This window comes from Palaemon carinicauda, chromosome 35 (genome assembly GCF_036898095.1).
Source record: "Palaemon carinicauda isolate YSFRI2023 chromosome 35, ASM3689809v2, whole genome shotgun sequence".
In the NCBI taxonomy this organism is placed as follows: Eukaryota; Metazoa; Arthropoda; class Malacostraca; order Decapoda; family Palaemonidae; genus Palaemon; species Palaemon carinicauda.
In genome coordinates, this window is record NC_090759.1 from 69621044 (window position 1) to 69643543 (window position 22500).

At 35.8% G+C, this 22500-nt stretch overlaps 3 protein-coding genes across 8 annotated transcripts in view; all 3 read left to right on the top strand.

Moving 5' to 3' along the window:
* The window catches only part of LOC137627851 (pigment-dispersing hormone type 1-like), a 1174-nt gene extending 507 nt beyond the window's left edge, over positions 1-667 (top strand). Inside the window, exons 3-5 of one of the 2 annotated variants that reach the window (XR_011041232.1) lie at positions 74-238; positions 388-422; positions 559-667. Coding sequence is in view for 1 of the 2 variants with exons in the window: in XM_068359269.1 (XP_068215370.1) it covers positions 74-214 (141 nt within the window). In the remaining variant the exon portion in view is untranslated. Of the gene's footprint in view, positions 1-73; positions 239-387 lie in introns of both variants that reach the window. The other variant, XM_068359269.1, reaches the window with a different exon arrangement.
* Positions 668-5074: 4407 nt separating this feature from the next.
* LOC137627850 (pigment-dispersing hormone type 1-like) lies at positions 5075-19180 on the top strand. Of its 5 annotated transcripts, XR_011041231.1 has the most exons (5): positions 5075-5117; positions 5366-5465; positions 5659-5823; positions 18900-18934; positions 19073-19180. XR_011041231.1 is itself a non-coding variant. In XM_068359265.1 (4 exons), the coding sequence occupies exons 2-3, from the start codon at positions 5367-5369 to the stop codon at positions 5797-5799; spliced, it is 240 nt and encodes a 79-aa protein (XP_068215366.1). In that variant the 5' UTR covers positions 5075-5117; position 5366; the 3' UTR covers positions 5800-5823; positions 18900-19171. The 5 variants fall into 5 exon arrangements, 4 of the variants coding, with proteins under 4 accessions (XP_068215366.1, XP_068215368.1, XP_068215365.1 ...); XM_068359265.1 differs by having other exon boundaries at positions 18900-19171; XM_068359267.1 differs by lacking the exons at positions 18900-18934; positions 19073-19180 and adding an exon at positions 12506-12780.
* The window catches only part of LOC137627853 (pigment-dispersing hormone type 1-like), a 7319-nt gene continuing 2814 nt past the window's right edge, over positions 17996-22500 (top strand). The window contains exon 1 of the mRNA XM_068359271.1: positions 17996-18055. The gene's annotated coding sequence lies outside the window, so the exon portion shown is untranslated. The remainder of the gene's footprint in view (positions 18056-22500) is intronic.

The window sequence follows — 22500 nt, forward strand, 5'->3', positions numbered from 1 at the left end:
TCACCTAGACCTACTTTAATAACGATAGTTTTAGAACTCTACTCACATCTGGAAATGTATTATTTGTGTCCAGGTCGTGGCAGAACTGGCAGCCCAAATCCTGCGTGTGTCCCACGGACCCTGGAGTGCAGCAGAGGCTCACAAGAGGAACTCGGGAATGATCAACTCTATCCTCGGCATTCCTAAGATCATGAGCGAGGCTGGAAAGAAATAAGACAATGATTAGTTTATATTTTGGGTAAATAAGGAACAGATAGATTGAATTCAATATTTTGGGAAACTCTTACTGATTGATTAATAATATGTAAAAATTGATCATTCACTGATTAGGCCTACACTAGACAATTGTAAAGATACTAAATTTCTAATTATTTTCTTTCATTGCAGGATATGGCATACGGCAAAGGAACTACAAACAGGAAGTAATTGTTAATAGTTCTAGTTTTCAATGAAAAAAAATCTTTGTATCAAAAGTAATTCTTAGACTGTTACACCCTGGAAATTAGTTTCTCCATTCTGATGTTGCTGAAGATAATTGATCTTCCTTTTATTCTGCGGCTCTACAACTCACAGTCCTGAAATAACATCCCAGTGACAGGAGGGAAAGTAAATGGAACTTCATATATGTAACACTTCATCTAATATATGAAATAAACATGGCAGCTTATATAGTCCTTCCTTTTCCTGGTGTTTTGTTAATACGTGTTCATAAACAAAAGAATTTGTAATGGCAGTACAGGATTAGAAATGAAACTATAAGAGAGATTCCTCGAGTCCCATATGTGGATGAGATCATGATGAGGGGTAGATGGAGATGGTTTGGGCATGCTCTTCGTACTCCCCAAGAGAGATTAGATCACCAAAGATTCAGCTGGGCTCCACAGGGCAATAGAAAAGTTGGAAGACCCAGGCCTACATGGCTGAGGACTATGAAGCGCTAAGTAGATGATGAGTGGGGAAGTACTGAATTAAAAGCTCAAGATAGAGACGACTGGCGAAATCTAACAGAGGGCCAGTCCGTCAATAGGCATAGGAGGAGTTGATGATGATATTTGAGTGCTTTATAAGTACCTGGAAAGCGCAGAATATAATTATCTACGTTTTTTCTATGTTATTTTTCAAGAAGAATTAATCACATAATGCACTTGCGTTCAATCTTGGGTATAATCAATATAAAAAATATTGTAATGTGGTCATTGGATTTCTTCCGTGAGTTTCTAGCAACTCTACATGAAAATATTGGGTCAAGCAGATGTGCAGACTAAAAATGGCAAAGATGGTATTCATTAATTCACATAAAAAAACCCCCGACGAGTTATATGTAGCCTTCTATAGGATATAAGATAAGCAATTTGATAAACTCACTAGACTTTAAAAGTGAACAATCTGGAGAACTATCTAAAAAAAGATAGCCAAAATAAACCTGGTCACCTGACATTACTCACTATTGCTAAATATGCTCACCAGTATTACTTATTAAGCATAATTTCATCATCTGGACTCGTTCCCAACTTATGAAGACCACAATAAAAGGAAGGGTAGAGGCTTATCAAAATAAGAAACTTCTCAAAAATAATTAAAAGTACAGATGAATCCAAGGATGAAGGATAACTGATTTTATCTGTGAAAATGTGTGAAAAGTTGACCTAACAGTTCTTACGAAGTAGATTGATGGAAGCAGAGATCAGATTTCTTTTGCACAAGTTTTTTTTTTTCTTATTGGTCCTCTAATTCCCCATTACCAATCCAGTCCAATCATTCTCCACCATGCCCAACTGTTCTATTCATTACAAAATCCATGAGGAGGATAAACAACATAGGTGACAACACATTCCCTTGGAATATTCCACTGTTCACTGGAAATTCATTTGTTAGGACTCCACTAACGTTAACTTTGCACTTGCTATGCTCATAAACAGACTTAATAAAATTTACATATATAAGAGGTAGGCGGTATATCTTAGAATACCGTGCTAGGCAGTATATCTTTGCAATCCATGTTTGCCATCGGTTTTACTTGTATATGTGGATGAAGAAAAGAAAGATGAATACTATGAAGAACTGCAGAGTGTAATAAATGAGATCTCAGAGAGATATGAAAATTGTGATTGGCAACTTCAATGCTAAAGTTGGCATAAATAATCAAGGGATAGAGAATGTGATGGGTGTTGAGGGTTGGCGAAGTTGCAAATGAAAATGGAGCACATTTCATAAGTTTCTGTTCAGCAAACAATCTTATCATTGGAGGTACTCTTTTTCAACGCAAGAACATTCACAAGTATACATAGACTTTACCATGTGGCAATTACAAAAATCAGATAGATCACATTGCCATTAATAAAGAGAGAAGGAGGACGCTGAGAAATGTACGAAGTTATAGAGGTGCAGATATTGGTAGTGATCACCAGCTCCTCATTGCCACACTGAAATTAAAACTGAAAGCACCTAACAGAAAGATGGATAGAATACCTAGGTATGATACAACTAAGCTTTTAGAAGAATAGCACAGAGTTTCGTTTGTAATTGAATGTAGGAATCGATTTGCAGTCTAAGACTTTAAAAGATAAAGAACAGACAATTAATGAAGAATGGTGTGATATTAAGAACATATATCAATCAGTTAGTAGTGAAGTCATGGGACACGCAGTTACAAGAAGAAAACCATGGATATTAAATAATACTTGGAATACTATAAAAAGGAGACAAAGACAGAAATTGATTGTTGAAAGTTTTCGAGGAAGTAATGAAAATTGCAAGGAAGAGCATGCTAAGTATTCCAGTATTGATAGTGAGGTCAAAACAAAAACCAGGAATGACTGGAGAGAATATTTAGAGAGTAAAGTAGATGAGGCTGACAAAGCTATTAATTCAGGAAGTGGTTACGGTGTAAGAATTGCTCATAGAATTGTTAATGAAATCTCGACTGGGGCAAAGAAGAAGCATATACTCATCAAAAAGAGAGATGGCTCTGTTATAGCAACAGAAAATAAAAAAAGACAACGATAGATGGAACTCTCTAGTGAGGTTATGAATAGGAGATATGAAGGGAATAATTTGATTGATATACCGAAAGGTGATGAAGACCTTGATGTGCCCATGAATGAATTCAGTGTGTTTAAAATCGAAGCTATCATCAAAACACTAAAGAGATGGAAAGCCCTGGGATACGATGGAATAACTGCCGAGATGATGATACTGGCTAAAAATGAAGTGACTCCCAGACTACTTACAAGATTATTTTGTAGAATGTGGCATGAAGAGGTAAAACCTGATGAATGGGAGTTATGAATGTTGGTGAAAATAGCAAAAATAAAAAGGAGACCTGACTGATTGCAATTATTACAGAGGCATAACACTTACGTCAGTTGTTATGAAAATATATAGTATGCTTATTCTAAAGAGACTGGAGAGAAAGATGGATGAAAAGCTGAGAGATTAACAAGCAGGATTTAAAAAAGGTAGAAGTTGCACTGACCAAATTTTCATTGTGAGACATGTTGTACTGCAATGTGCAGAATATAGAAATCCATTTGTCATGGCATTTGTGGACTATGAAAAAGCCTTTGATAGTGTGCACTGGCCCATTTTGTGGAGAGTCATGCGTTATTATGGAATTCCTCATAAATATGTAAATTTGATTAAGTCTGTTCATGAGCATAGCAAGTACAAAGTTAATGTTAATGAAGACTTGTCAAATTAATTTCCAGTCGACAGTGGAGTACTCCAAGAGAATGTGTTGTCACCTATGTTGTTTATCCTCCTCATGGATTTTGTAATGCGTGGAACAGTCAGAGATGGTGGAGAAGGACTGGACTAGATTGGTGATAGGAATTTAGCAGACCTAGAGTATGCTAATGGTGCTGTCCTTGTTATCAGAACACAACAGGATTTGCAATGCTTGCTTACTAGAATGCATGAAATATCACACGAGGTTAGGCTGAAGATAAATAGAAGAAAGACAGAGATGATGAGAACGGAGTATGCAATGGAAAAAAAATATCATTGGAAAGAGAAAGGATTAATGTGGTACAATCATTTAACTATTTGTGAACTATGATCTCCAAAACAAGGGCTTTAAAATTAGAATTTAGTGAAAGACTGAAGAAAGCAAATCAGACAATGGCTAGGTTAAGTAAAATTTGGAAATCAAATAGCCTGAAATTACATATAAAAATCAGACTGTATATCAAAAAGATCAGTGTTACTGTATGGACATGAATCATGGCATGATAATGAAACAATCTCCAATAGATTTAGTAGATTTAAGAACAAAGCCCTCAGAAAGATATTGGAAGTTAAATGGCAAGAGAGGATTACAAATAAAACTATAAGAGAGATTACTCGAGTGCCATGTGTGGATGAGATTATGATGAGGGATAGATGGAGATGGTTTGGACGTGCTCTTCGCACTCCCCAAGAGAGATTAGTTCACCAAACGTTCAGCTTGGCTCCACAAGGCACTAAAAGAGTTGGAAGACCCAGGCATACATGGCTGAAGACTATGAAGTGCGAGACCCTTTGCGTCAATAGGCGTAGGAGGAGATGATATATATATATATATATATATATATATATATATATATATATATATATATATATATATATATATATATCGACGATGAGAGCTAGGCAACCCCTGGTTGGAAGACGGTAAGTCTAATTATGTCAAAGGATTTACTGTTCGTAGACAATTTGTGTTGAACAAAAAAACAAATTTCAATATATAGGCCTACATCAAGTCTATCTTTTTATTTAAATATTTATCTGTTGTTATCAATTAGATTTTAACCAGAAAAAATAAGTTTCCGTTATAAATCATGAAATTCGCGCAAAAATTTTGTCCCTTAGTTGTACCGAAATTTGACAAGAATTGTTGAAACGCAAAGGGAAGGAGAGAATTTAGATGATGCTTCAGTAGGTCCGAAAAGATGTTAATAAGGGACAAGAAAAGAGCAGAAAAAAACTTAAAAAAAAATGTTTCCGCTCAATGCATGGGTTGATGAATGAATGGGTAGGGGGGGGGGGGTGTCACTTATAAAGAGGAGATTCTCTCCCAATCCACCAGTCGATCTCCATCGTTCTTACTGGCCACTCTCTCATTCCATTATCCTTCTCAAGTAAGTGCAATTCATTAATAACTTATAACTATCCCAAGCTCAAATTTAAACATTTTAATTTCAACTTATTAAAAGAAAACACCAAATATACAATTTTGAATATGTTCTTGGGTGATTTGATTTGAAAATTGTACAAAAATCCAGATTGTAGTGTAAAATTTCACTTGTTTTACTTTACAAATAAATACCAACAAAATTAGGATACAAATTACCTTGTTTATGACAATCACTGACTGATTTTCTTTCAGAATGCAGGTTAAATTCGTCGCCCTCCTTGTGGCAATAGTAGCTGTTGCTCTCTCCTGCTATGCAACGGCTCAGGAAGATCTCACGAATACAGAGAGACAGGTAGGACTATTATTATTTGCCAGGAAACAATAGTAAATTAAAATTATTGATTATTTTTTAGTGAACTTTATATCATAACTAAGAGATGGTCGTTATAATCGTTCTCTTAAGTGCGAACTTCACCTAGACCCACTTTAATCAACGATAGTTTCAGAACTCTACTCACATCTGGAAATGTATTATTTGTGTCCAGGTCGTGGCAGAACTGGCAGCCCAAATCCTGCGTGTGTCCCACGGACCCTGGAGTGCAGCAGAGGCTCACAAGAGGAACTCGGGAATGATCAATTCTATCCTCGGCATTCCTAAGATCATGAGCGAGGCTGGAAAGAAATAAGACAACGAATTGTTTATATTTTGGGTAAATAATGAACAGATAGATTAAATTCAAGATTTTGGGAAACTCTTACTGATTGATCAATAATATGTAAAAATTGATCATTCACTGATTAGGCCTACACAGGCACTTGTAAAGATACTAAATTTCTTATTATTTTCTTACATTTCAGATATGATATACGGCAAAGGAACTACAAACAGGAATTAATTGTTTATACTTCTAGTTTACAATGAGAAAAATTTTTGTATCAAAAGTAATTAATTCTTAGACTGTTACACCCTGGAAATTAGTTTCTCCATTCTGATGTTGCTGAAGATAATTGATCTTCCTTTTATCCTGCAGTTCTACAACTCACAGTCCTGAAATAACATCCCAGTGACAGGAGGGAATGTAAATGGAACTTCATATAGGTAACACTTCATCTAATATATGAAATAAACATGACAGCTTATATAGTCCTTCCCTTTCCTGGTTTTTTGTTAATACGTGTTCATAATCAAAAGAATTTGTAATGGCAGGACAGGATTAGAAATGAAACTATAAGAGAGATTATCAAGTGCCATATGTGGATGAGATCATGATGAAGGGTAGATGGAGATGGTTTGGGCATGCTCTTTGTACTCCCCAAGAGAGATTAGATCGCCAAACATTCAGTTGGGCTCCACAGGGCACTAGAAGAGTTGGAAGACCAAGGCCTACATGGCTGAGGACTATGAAGCGCTAAGTAGCTGATAAATGGGGAAGTATTGAATTAAAATCTCAAGATAGAGACGACTGGCGAAATCTAACAGAGGGCCAGTCCGTCAATAGGCATAGGAGGAGATGATGATGATATTTGAGTGCTTCATAAATACCTGGAAAACGCAGAATATAATTATCTACGTTTTTTTATCTATGTTATTTTTCAAGATAGATTAATCACATAATGCAGTTGCATTCAAACTTGGATGCAATTGATATCATAAATATTGTAATGTGGTCATTGGACTTCTTCCGTGAGTTTCTAGCAACTCTAAATGAAAATATTGGATCAGGCAGATTCGCAGACTAAAAATGACAAAGATGGTATTCATTGACTCACAAAAAAGAAAAAGAAAAAAAATACGAGTTATATGTAGCCTGCTATAGAATCTAATAAGAGAAGCAGTTTGATAAACTCACTAGATTTTAAAAGTGAACAATCTGGAGAACTTTCTAAGAAAGATAGCCAAAATAAACCTGGTCAGCTGACATTACACACTTGCTAAATATGGTCACCAGTATTATTTATTAAGTCTGATTTCATTACCTGGTCTCGTTGCCAACTTATAAAGACCATAATAAAAGGAAAGGGTAGAGGCTTATCAAAAGAGGAAATTTCTTAAGAATAATTAAAACTACAGATCAATCCAAAGATGAACGATAACTGATTTTAGCTGTGAAAATGTGGGAAGAGGTAGACTGACAGTTAAAGATTGATGGAAGAAGACTCAGATTTCCTTCGCATGAGTTTTTTTTATAGGTCTGCTAATTTCCCATTACCAATCCAGTCCAAAACTTCTCCAACATCCCCAAGTGTTCTATTCATTACAAAATCTATTAGGATAAACAACATAGGTGACAACGCTTTCCCTTGGAGTACTCCACTGTTCACTGGAAATTCCTTCATTAGGACTCCACTAACATTAATTTTGCACTTGCTATGCTCATAAACAGACTTAATCAAATTTACATATTTAAGTTTAGACAGTATATCTTAGTATACCGTGCAAGGCATTATATCTTAGCACACTGTGCTAGGTGGTATATCATAGCAATCAATGTTTGCCAATGGCTTTACTCATATATGCAGATGAGCAACTTGGTGGAGTAATGAGAGCTCTGGGTGTGGAGGAAATGTCCCCCTAAATCTTGATGAAGTCACTGGCAGTAGGGTGACTGATCGTGTTCAAGGTGATGGACAACCTGTCTCTTCGGCTTTTACTCCTGATGCAAGCAGTTGATCTTACCAGAATTATTATGGACTGAGAGGGGTTACTTGCCTTAGTTAGATAGGCACTGCAAATTACAAGGAACTGGCTTTCCTTTGATGTATCTAGCCAATGAATCCTCTATGAATTTAGTCAGTCATGGAAAGTGAAGATGACAGAATGGCCACCAGTTCCAGGCATAGCGGGGTGCTAACAATCTCCCGGTTTATAAATACTAAAGAAAAATTTAAAATAGGTAATTGGAATGTTAGAACCATGAATCAGATTGAGAAAGTACAGCAAGTGGAGAGTGACTTTATGAAATATAGTTAAGATATTTTGGCCCTAAGTGAAACATGATGTAAGGGGATTGGTAAGGACACTTTAGACCAAGGTAATATATATATCTACTCAGGAAGATCATATGGAGTTGGAAGAGAAGGGGTAGGAATGACGATGACACCAAGAGTGGAAAGGGCATTAACCGAGTGGAGAGCTGTAAATAGTAGATTGTTACTGACAAAGTTTAAATCAGAGCAGTGCAATACGAGTATTATAGTTTGCCATGCCCCAACAAATGATTCCACTGAAGAAAAGAAAGACGAATACTATGGAGAACTGCAGAGTGTAATAGATGAGATCCCTGAGAGAGATATAAAAATTGTGATTGGCGACTTCAATGCTAAATTTGGCAAAAATAATCAAGGGATAGAGAATGTGAAAGGTGTCGAGGGTTGGCGAAGTTGCAAATGAAAATGGAGCACATTTCATAAGTTCCGGTTCAGCAAACAATCTTGTCATTGGAGGTACTCTTTTTCAATGCAAGAACATTCACAAGTATACATGTACTTCACCATGTGGCAATTACAAAAATCAGATATGTCACAATACCATTACTAAAGAGAGGGAGGACTCTCAGAAATGTACGAAGCTATAGAGGTGCAAACATTGGTAATGATCACCGGCTCCTCATTGTCACACTGAAATTAAAACTAAAAGCACCCAATAGAAAGATGGATAGAATGCCTATTTTTTATACAATTAAGCTTTTAGAAGAAGAGCACAGATGAAAATTTGCAATTGAATGTAGGAATCAATTTGCAGTTTTAGAGACTTTAAGAGACTAAGAACAGACAATTAAGGAAGAATGGTGTGATATTAAGAACATATATCAGTCAGTTGGTACTGAAGTCATGGGACACGCAGATACCAGAAGAAAACCATGGATATCAAATAATACTTGGAATACTATAAAAAGGAGACAAAGACAGAAATTGAATGTTGAAAGTTTTTGAGGAAGTAATGAAAATTGCAAGGTAGAGTATGCTAAGTATTCCAGTATTGATAGTGAGGTCAAAAGAAAATCCAGGAATGACTGGAGAGAATATTTACACAGTAAAGTAGATGAGGCTGACAAAGCTATGAATTCAGGAACTGGCTATGGTGTAAGAATTGCTCATAGAATTGTTAATGAAATCTCGACTGGGGCAAAGAAGAAGAAGCATATACTCATCAAAAAGAGAGATGGCTCTGTTATAGCAACAGAAAATGAAGAAAGACAACGATGGATGGAACTCTTTAGTGAGATTATGAATAGGAGATATGAAGGGAATAATTTGATTGATATACCTAAAGGTGATGAAAACCTTGATGTGCCCATGAATGAATTCAGTGTGTTTGGAGTCGAAGCTATCCTCAAAACACTAAAGAGATGGAAAGCCCTGGGATACGATGGAATAACTGACGAGATGATACTGGCTGAAAATAAAGTAACTCCCAGACTACTTACAAGATTATTTTGTAGAATGTGGCATGAAGAGGCAAAACCGGATGAATGGGAGTTAGGAGTGTTGGTGAAAATATACAAAAAAAAGGAGACCTGACTGATTGCAATATTTACAGAGGCATAGCACTTACGTCAGTTGTTATGAAAATACATAGTATGCTTATTCTAAAGAGACTGGAGAGAAAGATCGATTGTAAGCTAAGAGATGAACAAGCAAGATTTAGAAAAGGTAGAAGTTGCACTGACTAAATTTTCATTTTGAGACATTGTAAAACAATGCGTAGAGTATAGAAATTCCATTTTGATGGCATTTGTGGACTATGAAAAAGCCTTTGATAGTGTGCACCGGCCAATTATGTGGAGAGTCCTGGTTATTATGGAATTCCTCATAAACATGTAAATTTAATTAAGTCTGTTCATGAGCATAGCAAGTACAAAGAAAATGTTAATGAAGCCTTATCAAATTAATTTCCAGTCAACAGCGGGGTACTCCAAGAGAATGTGTTGTCACCTATGTTGTTTATCCTCTTCACGGATTTTGTAAAGCGTAGAACAGTCAGAGATGGTGGAGAAGGACTGGACTGGATTGGTGTAGAAATTTAGCAGACCTAGAGTATGATAATGACGTTGTCCTTGTGAACAGAACACCAAAGGATTTGCAATGCTTGCTCACCAGAATGCATGAAATATCACACGAGGTTGGGCTGAAGATAAATAGAAGAAAGACAGATGATGAAAACAGAGTATGCAATGGAAGAAGAAATATCATTGAAAAGAGAAAGGATTAATGATGTAGAATAATTTAAGTATTTAGGAACTATGATCTCCAAAACAGGGTCTTTAGAATTAGAGAATAGTGAAAGTTTGAAAAAAGCAAATATAACAATGGCTAGGTTAAGTAAAATTTGGAAATCAAATAGCCTGAAATTGCGTATAAAAATCGGGCAATATATCAGTTTATTGAGATCGGTGTTACTATATGGACATGAGTCATGGTATAACAATAAAACAATCTCCAATATATTTAATAGATTTGAGGACAAAGCATTCAGAAGGACATTGGTAGTTAAATAGCAGGACAGGATTAGAAATTACACTATAAGAGAGATTACTCGAGTGCCAAATGTTGATGAGATTATGATGAGGGGTAGATGGAGATGGTTTGGGCATGCTCTTCGCACTCCTCAAAAGAGATTAGTTCACCAAATGTTTAACTGGGCTATACAAGGCACTAGAAGAGTTTGAAGACCTAGGCCTACATGGCTGAGGACTATGAAGCACGAAGTAGGAGATGATGAATGGAGAAGTATTGAATTAAAAACTAAAGATAGAAACAACTGGCGAAATCAAACCGAGGCCCTTTGCGTCAATATGCGTAGGAGGAGATGATGATGATGATGATGATGATGATGATGATGATGATAATATATATATACATACACACACACACACACACACACACACACACACACACACACACACACACACACATATATATATATATATATATATATATATATATATATATATATATATATATATATATATATATATATATATATATATTGACATTTGCTCTTCATTATATGGGAGAGATAAGAGCTAGGCAAACCCTGGTTAGAAGACAGTAAGCCTAATTACGGCATAGGATTTGCTATTTGTGGGCAATTTGTGTTGAATAAGAAGACGAATATCGATAAATACACTGTCTGATTTTGTATTGAAATATTTATCAGTTAATATTAATTAGATTTTAACCAGAAAATACAGTTTTCGTTATAAATCATAAAATTTGCTAAAATTTGTCACTTAATTGTATCGAAATTTGACAAGAATTGTTGAAATGCAGAGGGAAGGAGAGAATTTAGATGATGCTTCAGTAGGTCCTAAAAGATGTTAATAGGTGAAAAAGAAAAACAGAAAAGATGCATAAAAACGAAAAAAAAAAAAAAGATGTTTCCGCTTAATGCATGGGTTGAAGAGTGAGTGGGTGAGTGGGGTGGTACGAGAGAGAAGTTGTGACATTTATAAAGAGGAGATTCTCTCACGAATCCACAATTCGATCTCCATCGCTCCTATTCGCCACTTTCTCATTCCAGTATCTTTCTAAAGTTAGTGGAAATCATTTCATAACTTATAACTAACCATAACTGAAATTTAAATATTTTCCATTCAAGTACTGTAATTATAAGAAAACACCCAATAAACAATTTTGATTATATTCTGGGGTGATTTGATTTCAAAATTGTACAAAAATCTAGATTGTAGTGTAAAATTTCACTTGTTTTTAGTTTCCAAACAAATACCAACAAAATTAGGATACAAATTACCTTGTTTACGACAATCACAGACTGATTTCCTTTCAGAATGCAGGCTAAATTCGTCGCCCTCCTTATGGCAATAGTAGCCGTTGCTCTCTCCTGCTATGCAACGGCTCAGGATAATCTCACGAATACAGAGAGACAGGTAGGACTATTATTAGTTGCCAGGAAACAATAGTAAATTAAAATTATTGATTATTTTTTAGTGAACTTTATACCATAACTAAGAGATAGTGGTTATAATTGTTCTCTTAAGTGCAAACTGCACCTAGACCTACTTTAATTAACGATAGTTTTAGAACTCTACTTACATCTGGAAATATATTATTTGTGTCCAGGTCGTGGCAGAACTGGCAGCCTAAATCCTGCGTGTGTCCCACGGACCCTGGAGTGCAGCAGAGGCTCACAAGAGGAACTCGGGAATGATCAATTCTATCCTCGGCATTCCTAAGATCATGAGCGAGGCTGGAAAGAAATAAGACAACGATTTGTTTAAATTTTGGGTAAATAAGGAACAGATTGAATTCAAGTTTTGGGAAACTCTTACTGCTTGATTAATGATATGTAAAAATTGATCATTCACTGATTAGGCCTACACGAGGCAATTGTAAAGATACTAAATTTCTAATTATTTTCTTTCATTTCAGATATGATATACGGCAAAGGAACTACAAACAGGAATTAATTGTTTATATACTTCTAGTTTACAATGAGAAAAATTTTTGTATGAAAAGTAATTAATTCTTAGACTGTTACACCTTGAAAATTAGTTTCTCCATTCTGATGTTGCTGAAGATAGATGATCTTCCTTTTATTCTGCAGCTCTACAACTCACAGTCCTGAGATAACATCCCAGTGACAGGAGGGAATGTAAATAGAACTTCATATATGTAACATCTCATCTAATATATGAAATAAATATGGCAGCTTATATAGTCCTTCATTTTCCTGGTTTTTTGTTAATACGTGTTCATAATCAAAAGAATTTGTAATGGCAGGACAGGATTAGAAATGAAACTATAAGAGAGATTACTCGAGTGCCATATGTGGATGAGATTATGATGAGGGGTAAATGGAGATGGTTTGGGCAGGCTCTTTGCACTCACCAAGAGAGAATAGTTCACTAAACGTTCAGCTGGGCTCCACAAGGCACTAGAAAAGTTGGAAGACACAGGCCTACATGGCTGAGGGCTATGAAGGGCAAAGTAGATGATGAATGGGGAAGTATTGAGTTAAAAGCTCAGGATATAGACGACTGGTGAAATCTAACCGAGGCCCTTCGCGTCAATAGGCGTAGGAGGAGATGACATTTGAGTACTTTATAGGTACCAGGAAAGTGCAGAATATAATCATCTACGTTTTTTTTTTTCTGTTATTTTTCAAGATGAATTAATCACATAAAGCAGTTGCGTTTAAACTTGGATATAAGTTTCTGGCAACTCTAAATGAAAGTATGGGAAAAGGCAGATGCATAAACCAAAAATGGCAAAGATGGTATTCATTTAAAAAAAAAAAGAGATGTTATACATGTATCCTTCTATAGGATGTAACAGAAAAGCAGTTTAATAAACCCATTAGACTTTAAAGATTACAATGTGAATGAAAATCTGTGAAAAACCAAAACCAAAGCCAGCTAAAATAAAGCTGGTCACCTGGCATTACACACTATTGCTAAACATGGTCACCAGTATTGTTTATTAAGAATTTTTTCGTTATCTGGTCTCGTTGCTAACTTATGAAGACCATAATAAAAGGAAAGGGTAGAGGCTTATCAAAAGGTGAAATTTCTTAAGAATAATTAAAACCAGAGATGAATCCAAAGATAAAGGATAACTGATTTTATCTGTGAAAATGTGGGAAAAGGTAGCCTGACAGTTGCTAAGAAGTAGATTGATGGAAGAAGACTCAGATTTCTTTTTCACAAGTTTTTTTTTTTTTTTTTTTTTTTTTTTTTTTTTTTTTTTTTTTTTTTTTTTTTTTTTTTTTTTTTGTAGGTCCGCTAATTTCCCATTACCAATTCAGTCCAATCCTTCTCTACCATCCCCAACTCTTCTATTCATTACAAAATCCATGAGGAGGATAAACAACATAGGTGACAACACATTCCCTTGGAGTATTCCACTGTTCACTGGAAATTCATTTGTTAGGACTCCAGTAACGTTAATTTTGCACTTGCTAGGCTCATAAACAGACTTAATCAAATTTATATATCTAAGAGGTAGGCAGTATATCTTAGTATACCGTGCTAGACGGTATATCTTAGCAATCAATGTTTGCCAACGGTTTTACTCATATATGCAGATGAGTAACTTGGTGGAGTAATGAGAGCTTTGGGTGTGGAGGAAATGTCCCCCTAAATCTCGATGCAAGTCACTGGCAGCAGGGTGACTGATCGTGTTCAAGGTGATGGACAAACTGTCTCTTCGGCTTTTACTCCTGATGCAAGCAGTTGATCTTACCAGAATTAGTATGGACTGAGAGGGGTCACTTGCCTTAGTTAGATAGGCACTGCACATTACAAGGAACTGGCTATCCTTTGATGTATCTAGCCAATGAATCCTCTATGAATTTAGTCAGTCATGGGAAGTGAAGATGACAGAATGGCCACCAGTTCCAGGTGTAGCGGGGTGCTAACAATCTCCCAGTTTATAAATACTAAAGAAAAATTTAAAATAGGTAATTGGAATGTTAGAACCATGAATCAGATTGGGAAAGTAGAGCAAGTGGAGAATGACTTTATGAAATATAGTTTAGATATTTTGGCCCTAAGTGAAACATGATGTAAGGGGATTGGTAAGTAAACTTTAGACCAAGGTAATATATATATCTACTCAGGAAGATCATATGGAGTTGGAAGAGAAGGGGTAGGAATGATGATGACACCAAGAGCGGAAAGGGCATTAACCGAGTGGAGAGCTGTAAATAGTAGATTGTTACTGGCAAAGTTTAAATCAAAGCAGTGCAATATGAGTATTATAGTTTGTCATGCACCAACAAATGATTCCACTGAAGAAAAGAAAGACGAATACAATGGAGAACTGCAGAGTGTAATAGATGAGATCCCTGAGAGAGATATAAAAATTGTGATTGGCAACTACAATGCTAAATTTGGCAGAAATAATCAAGGGATACAGAATGTGATGGGTGTCGAGGATTGGCGAAGTTGCAAATGAAAATGGAGCACATTTCATTAGTTCCGGTTCAGCAAACAATCGTGTCATTGGAGGTATCTCTTTTTCAATACAAGAACATTCGCATGTATACATGTACTTCACCATGTGGCAATTACAAAAATCAGATAGATCACATTGCAATTAATAAAGAGAGAAGGAGGACGCTGAGAAATGTACAAAGCTATAGAGGTGCAGATATTGGTAGTGATCACCAGCTCCTCATTGCCACACTAAAATTAAAACTGAAAGCACCCAACAGAAAGATGGATAGAATACCTGGGCATGATACAACTAAGCTTTTAGAAGAATAGCACAGAGTTACATTTGTAATTGAATGTAGGAATCGATTTGCAGTCTAAGACTTTAAAGGACAAAGAACAGACAATTGATGAAGAATGGTGTGATATCAAGAACATAAATCAATCAGTTAGTAGTGAAGTCATGGCACACGCAGTTATGAGAAGAAAACCGTGGATATCAAATAATACTTGGAATACTATAAAAAGGAGACAAAGACAGAAATTGATTGTTGAAAGTTTTCGAGGAAGTAATGAAAATTGCAGGGTAGAGCATGCTAAGTATTCCAGTATTGATAGTGAGGTCAAAACAAAAACCAGGAATGACTGGAGAGAATATTTACACAGTAAAGTAGATGAGGCTGACAAAGCTATGTATTCAGGAAATGGCTATGATGTAAGAATTGCTCATAGAATTGTTAATGAAATCTCGACTGGGGCAAAGAAGAAGAAGCATATACTCATCAAAAAGAGAGGTGGCTCTGTTATAGCAACAGCAAATAAAGAAAGACAACGTTGGATGGAACTCTTTAGTGAGGTTTTGAATAGGAGATATGAAGGGAATAATTTGATTGATATACCTGAAGTTGAGGAAGACCTTGATGTGCCCATGAATGAATTCACTGTGTTTAAAGTCGAAGCTATCCTCAAAACACTAAGGAGATGGAAAGCCCGGGATACGATGGAATAACTTACGAGATGACACTGGCTAAAAATGAAGTGACTCCCAGACTACTTACAAGATTATTTTGTAGAATGTGGCATGAAGAGGCAAAACCGGATGAATGGGAGCTAGTAGTGTTGGGAAAAAAAAGAGACCTGACTGATTGCAATAATTACAGAGACATTACACTTACGTCAGTTGTTATGAAAATGTATAGTATGTTTATTTTAAAGAGACTGGAGAGAAAGGTTAATGAAAAGCTAAGGGATGAACAAGTAAGATTTAGAAAAGGTAGAAGTACACTCACCAAATTTTCATTTTGAGACATATTGTAAAACAATGCGTAGAATATAGAAATCCCCTTTTGATGGCATTTGTGGACTATGAAAAAGCCTTTGATAGTGTGCGCCGGCCAATTATGTGGAGAGTCCTGCGTTATTATGGAATTCCTCATAAACGTAAATTTAATTAAGTCTGTTCATGAGCATAGCAAGTACAAAGTTAATGTTAATGAAGCTTTATCAAATTGATTTCCAGTCAACAGCGGAGTACTCCAAGAGAATGTGTTGTCACCTATGTTGTTTATCCTCTTCATGAATTTTTTAAAGCGTAAATCAGTCAGAGATGGTGGAAAAGGACTGGACTGGATTGGTGATAAGAATTTAGCAGACCTAGAGTATACAAATGACGCTGTCCTTGTGAGCAGAACACCACACGATTTGCAATGCTTGCTCACCAGAATGCATGAAATATCACACGAGGTTGGGCTGAAGATAAATAGAAGAAAGACAGATGATGAAAACAGAGTATACAATGGAAGAAGAAATATCATTGAAAAGAGAAAGGATTAATGAGGTAGAATCATTTAAGTATTTAGGAACTATGATCTCCAAAATAGGGTCTTTAGAATTAGAGTTTAGTGAAAGATTGAAAAAAGCAAATATAACAATGGCTAGGTTAAGTGAAATTTGGAAATCAAATAGCCTGAAATTGCATATAAAAATCAAGCTATATATCAGTTTAGTAAGATCGGTATTACTGTATGGACATGAGTCATGGTATAACAATAAAACAATCTCCAATATATTTAATAGATTTGAGGACAAAGCATTCAGAAGGACATTGGTAGTTAAATAGCAGGACAGGATTAGAAATTACACTATAAGAGAGATTACTCGAGTGCCAAATGTTGAGGAGATTATGATGAGGGGTAGATGGAGATGGTTTGGGCATGCTCTTCAGACCCTCCAAGAGAGATTAGTTCACCAAACGTTCAGCTGGGCTCTACAAGGCACTAGAAGAGTTTGAAGACCCAGGCCTACATGGCTGAGGACTATGAAGCGCAAAGCAGGAGATGATGAATGGAGAAGTATTGAATTAAAAACTAAAGATAGAAACGACTGGCTAAATCTAACCGAGGCCCTTTGCGTTAATAGGCGTAGGAGATGATATATATATATATATATATATATATATATATATATATATATATATATATATATATATATATATATATATATATATATATATATATTGACATTTTCTCTTTATTATAGAGGAGAGATGAGAGCTAGGCAAACCCTGGTTGGAAGACGGTAAGCCTAATTATGGTATAGGATTTGCTATTTGTGGGCAATTTGTGTTGAATAAGAAGACGAATATCGATAAATACACAGTCTGATTTTTTATTGAAATATATAGCGGTTAATATTAATTAGATTTAAAAAACAAAAAAAAGACAGTTTGCGTTATAAATTATGAAATTCACTGAAAATTTTGCCCCTTAATTGTATCGAAATTTGACGAGAATTCTTGAAATGCAAAGGGAACGATAGAAATGATGCTTCAGTAGATCCTAAAAGATGATAATAAGGGACAAAAGAAGAGCAGAGAAAAACTGAAAAAAAAATGTTAACCCGTAATGCATGGGTTGATGAGTGAGTGAGTGGGTGGGGTGGTACGAGAGAGGTTGTGTCATTTATAAAGAGGAGATTCTCTCCCGAATCCACCATTCGATCTCCATCGCTTCTATTCGCCACTTTCTCATTCCAGTATCCTTCTCAAGTAAGTGTAAATCATTTCATAACTTACATCTAACCATTACCTGAAATTTAAACTTTTCTTAATAACTTATTAAAAGGAAACCCAATATACAATTTACAATATGTTCTGGAGTGAATTGGTTTGAAAATTGCAAAAAAAATCTAGAATATGGTGCTGAAGTTTATCATTTCTGAGATATTCAATATAAAACAACAACATTATGGTGCAAATTACCTTGTTTACGACAATCACCGATTGATTTCCTTTCAGAATGCAGACTAAATTCGTCGCCCTCCTTGTGGCAATAGTAGTTGGTCTCTCCTGCTATGTAACGGCTCAGGAAGATCTCACGAATACAGAGAGACAGGTAATGCAATTATTAATGGTCAGGAAACACTAGTAAATCAAAATTATCGATTATTTTTTAGTGAACTTTATATCATAACTAAAGATATTCGTTGAAATCATTCTCTTAAGTGCGAATTTCACCTAGACCTACTTTAATAACGATAGTTTCAGAACTCTACTCACATCTAGAAATGTATTATTTGTGTCCAGGTCGTGGCAGAACTGGCAGCCCAAATCCTGCGTGTGTCCCACGGACCCTGGAGTGCATCAGAGGCTCACAAGAGGAACTCGGGAATGATCAATTCTATCCTCGGCATTCCTAAGATCATGAGCGAGGCTGGAAAGAAATAAGACAACGAATTGTTTATATTTTAGGTAAATAAGGAACAGATTGAATTCAAAATTTTGGGAAACTCTTACTGATTGATTAATATGTAAAAATTGATCATTCACTGATTAGGCCTACACTAGGCACTTGTAAAGATACTAAATTTCGAATTCTTTTCATTCATTGCAGGATATGACATACAGCAAAGGAACTACAAACAGGAAGTAATTGGTAATAATTCTAGTTTTCAATGAAAAAAAAAATCTTTGTATCAAAAGTAATATTTAGACTGTTACACCCTGGAAATTAGTTTCTTCATTCTGATGTTGCTGAAGATAATTGATCTTCCTTTTATTCTACAGCTCTACAACTCACAGTCCTGAAATAACATCCCAGTGACAGGAGGGAAAGTAAATGGAACTTCATATATGTAACACCTCACCTAATATATGAAATAAATATGGCAGATTATATAGTCCTTCATTTTCCTGGTTTTTTTTTTTTTTGCTAATACGTGTTCATAAACAAAAGAATTTGTGATGGCAGGACAGTATTAGAAATGAAACTATAAGAGAGATTACTCGAGTGCCATATGTGGATGAGATCATGATGAGGGGTAAATGGAGATGGTTTGGGGAGGCTCTTTTCACTCCCCAAGAGAGATTAGATCACCAAACATTCAGTTGGGCTCCACAGGGCACTAGAAGAGTTGGAAGACCAAGGCCTACATGGCTGAGGATCATGAAGCGCTAAGTTGATGATTGAATTAAAAGCATAAGATAGAGACGACTGGCGAAACCTAACAGAGGGCCAGTCCGTCAATAGGCGTAGGAGGAGATGATGATGATATTTGAGTGCTTTATAGGTACCTGGAAAGCGCAGAATATAATTATTTACGTTTTTTTATCCCTGTTATTTTTACAGATAGATTAATCACATAATGCAGTTGCGTTCAAACTTGGATGCAATTGATAAGATAAATATTGTAATGTGGTCATTGGGCTTCTTCCGTGAGTTTCTAGCAACTCTAAATGAAAATGTTGGATCAAGCAGAAGTGCAGACTAAAAATGACAAAGATGGTATTCATTGACTCACATATACAAAAAAAAAAAAAGAACAAAAAGAAAAAAAAACCGACGAGTTATATGTAGCCTGCTATAGAATATAATAAGAGAAGCGATTTGATAAACTCACTAGACTTTAAAAGTGAACAATCTGGAGAACTTTCTAAGAAAGATAGCCAAAATAAACCTGGTCACCTGACATTACACACTATTGCTAAATATGGTCACCAGTATTATTTATTAAGCATGATTTCATTATCCGGTCTTGTTTCCAACTTATGAGGACCACAATAAAAGGAAAGGGTAGAGGCTTATTAAAAGAAGTGTTCTATTCATTACAAAATCTATTAGGATAAACAACATAGGTGACAACGCCTTCCCTTGGAGTACTCCACTGTTCACTGGAAATTCATTCGTTAGGACTCCACTAACATTAATTTTGTACTTGGTATGCTCATAAACAGACTTAATCAAATTTACATATTTAAGAGGTAGACAGTATATCTTAGTATACCGTGCAAGGCAGTATATCTTAACACACCGTGCTAGGCGGTATATCTTAGTAATCAATGTTTGCCAACGATTTTACTCATACAGTATATACGGATGAGTAACTTGGTAGAGTAATGAGAGCTTTGGGTGTGGAGGAAATGCCCCCCCCCCCAAAATCTCGATGAAGTCACTGGCAGCAGGGTGACTGATCGTGTTCAAGGTGATGGACAAACTGTCTCTTCGGCTTTTACTCCTGATGCAAGCAGTTGATCTTACCAGAATTAGTATGGACTGAGAGGGGTCACTTGCCTTAGTTAGATAGGCACTGTGTATTACAAGGAACTGGCTATCCTTTGATGTATCTAGCCAATGAATGCTCTATGAATTTAGTCAGTCATGGAAAGTGAAGATGACAGATGGCCACCAGTTCCAGGCGTAGCGGGGTGCTAACAATCTCCCGGTTTATAAATACTAAAGAAAAATTTAAAATAGGTAATTGGAATGTTAGAACCATGAATCATATTGGGAAAGTACAGCAAGTGGAGAGTGACTTTATGAAATATAGTTTGATATTTTGGCCCTAAGTGAAACATGATGTAAGGGGATTGGTAAGGAAACTTTAGACTATGGCAATATATATATCTACTCAGGAAGATCATATGGAGTTGGAAGAGAAGGGGTAGGAATGATGATGACACCATGAGCGGAAAGAGCATTAACCGAGTGGAGAGCTGTAAATAGTAGATTGTTACTGGCAAAGTTTAAATCAAAGCAGTGCAATATGAGTATTATAGTTTGCCCTGCCCCAACAAATGATTCCACTGAAGAAAAGAAAGATGAATACTATGGAGAACTGCAGAGTGTAATAGATGAGATCCCTGAGAGAGATATGAAAATTGTGATTGGTGACTTCAATGCTAAATTTGACAAAAATAATCAAGGGATACAGAATGTGATAGGTGTCGAGGGTTGGCGAAGTTGCAAAGGAAAATGGAGCACATTTCATAAGTTCCGGTTCAGCAAACAATCTTGTCATTGGAGGTACTCTTTTTCAATGCAAGAACATTCACAAGTATACATGTACTTCACCATGTGACAATTACAAAAAATAGATAGATCACATTGCCATTAATAAAAAGAGAAGGAGGACGCTGAGAAAGGTGCAGATATTGGTAATGATCACCAGCTCCTCATTCCCACACTGACATCAGAACTGAAAGCACCCAACAGAAAGATGGATAGAATACCTAGGTATGATACAACTAAGCTTTTAGAAGAATAGCACAGATAAACATTTGTAATTGAATGTATGCAGTCTAAGACTTTAAAAGACAAAGAACAGACAATTAATGAAGAATGGTGTGATATTAACAACACATATCAATCAGTTAGCAGTGAAGTCATGGGACACGCAGTTACAAGAAGAAAACCATGGATATCAAATAATACTTGGAATACTATAAAAAGGAGACAAAAACAGAAATTGATTGTTGAACGTTTTCGAGGAAGTAATGAAAATTGCAAGCAAGAGCATGCTAAGTATTCCAGTATTGATAGTGAGGTCAAAAGAAAAACCAGGAATGACTGGAGAGAATATTTACACAGTAAGGCAGATGAGGCTGACAAAGCTATTAATTCAGGAAGTGGCTATGGTGTAAGAATTGCTCATAGAATTATTTATGAAATCTCGACTGGGGCAAAGAAGAAGAAGCATATACCCGTCAAAAAGAGAGATGGCTCTGTTATAGCAACAGAAAATGAAGAAATACAACGATGGATGGAACTCTTTAGAGAGGTTATGTATAGGAGATATGAAGGGAATAATTTGATTTTATACCTGAAGGTGATGAAGACCTTGATGTGCCCATGAATGAATTCAGTGTGTTTAAAGTCGAAGCTATCCTCAAAACACTAAAGAGATGGAAAGCTCAGGGATACGATGGAATAGCTACCGAATTGATACTCGCTAAAAATGAAGTGACTCTCAGACTACTTACAAGATTATTTTGTAGAATGTGGCATGAAGAGGCAAAACCGGATGAATGGGAGCTAGTAGTGTTGGGGGGAAAAAAAAAGAGACCTGACTGATTGCAATAATTACAGAGGCATTACACTTACGTCAGTTGTTATGAAAATGTATAGTATGTTTATTTTAAAGAGACTGGAGAGAAAGGTTAATGAAATGCTAAGGGATGAACAAGTAAGATTTAGAAAAGGTAGAAGTACACTCACC

What these genes read in the sequence shown, in the direction of transcription:
- LOC137627850 (XM_068359265.1), top strand. Translation starts at nt 5,367, where the DNA reads ATGCAGGTTAAATTCGTCGCCCTCCTTGTGGCAATAGTAGCTGTTGCT. An exon ending in TCACGAATACAGAGAGACAG is followed by an intron (nt 5,466 to 5,658) that starts GTAGGACTATTA and finishes ATTTGTGTCCAG; the next exon opens with GTCGTGGCAGAACTGGCAGC.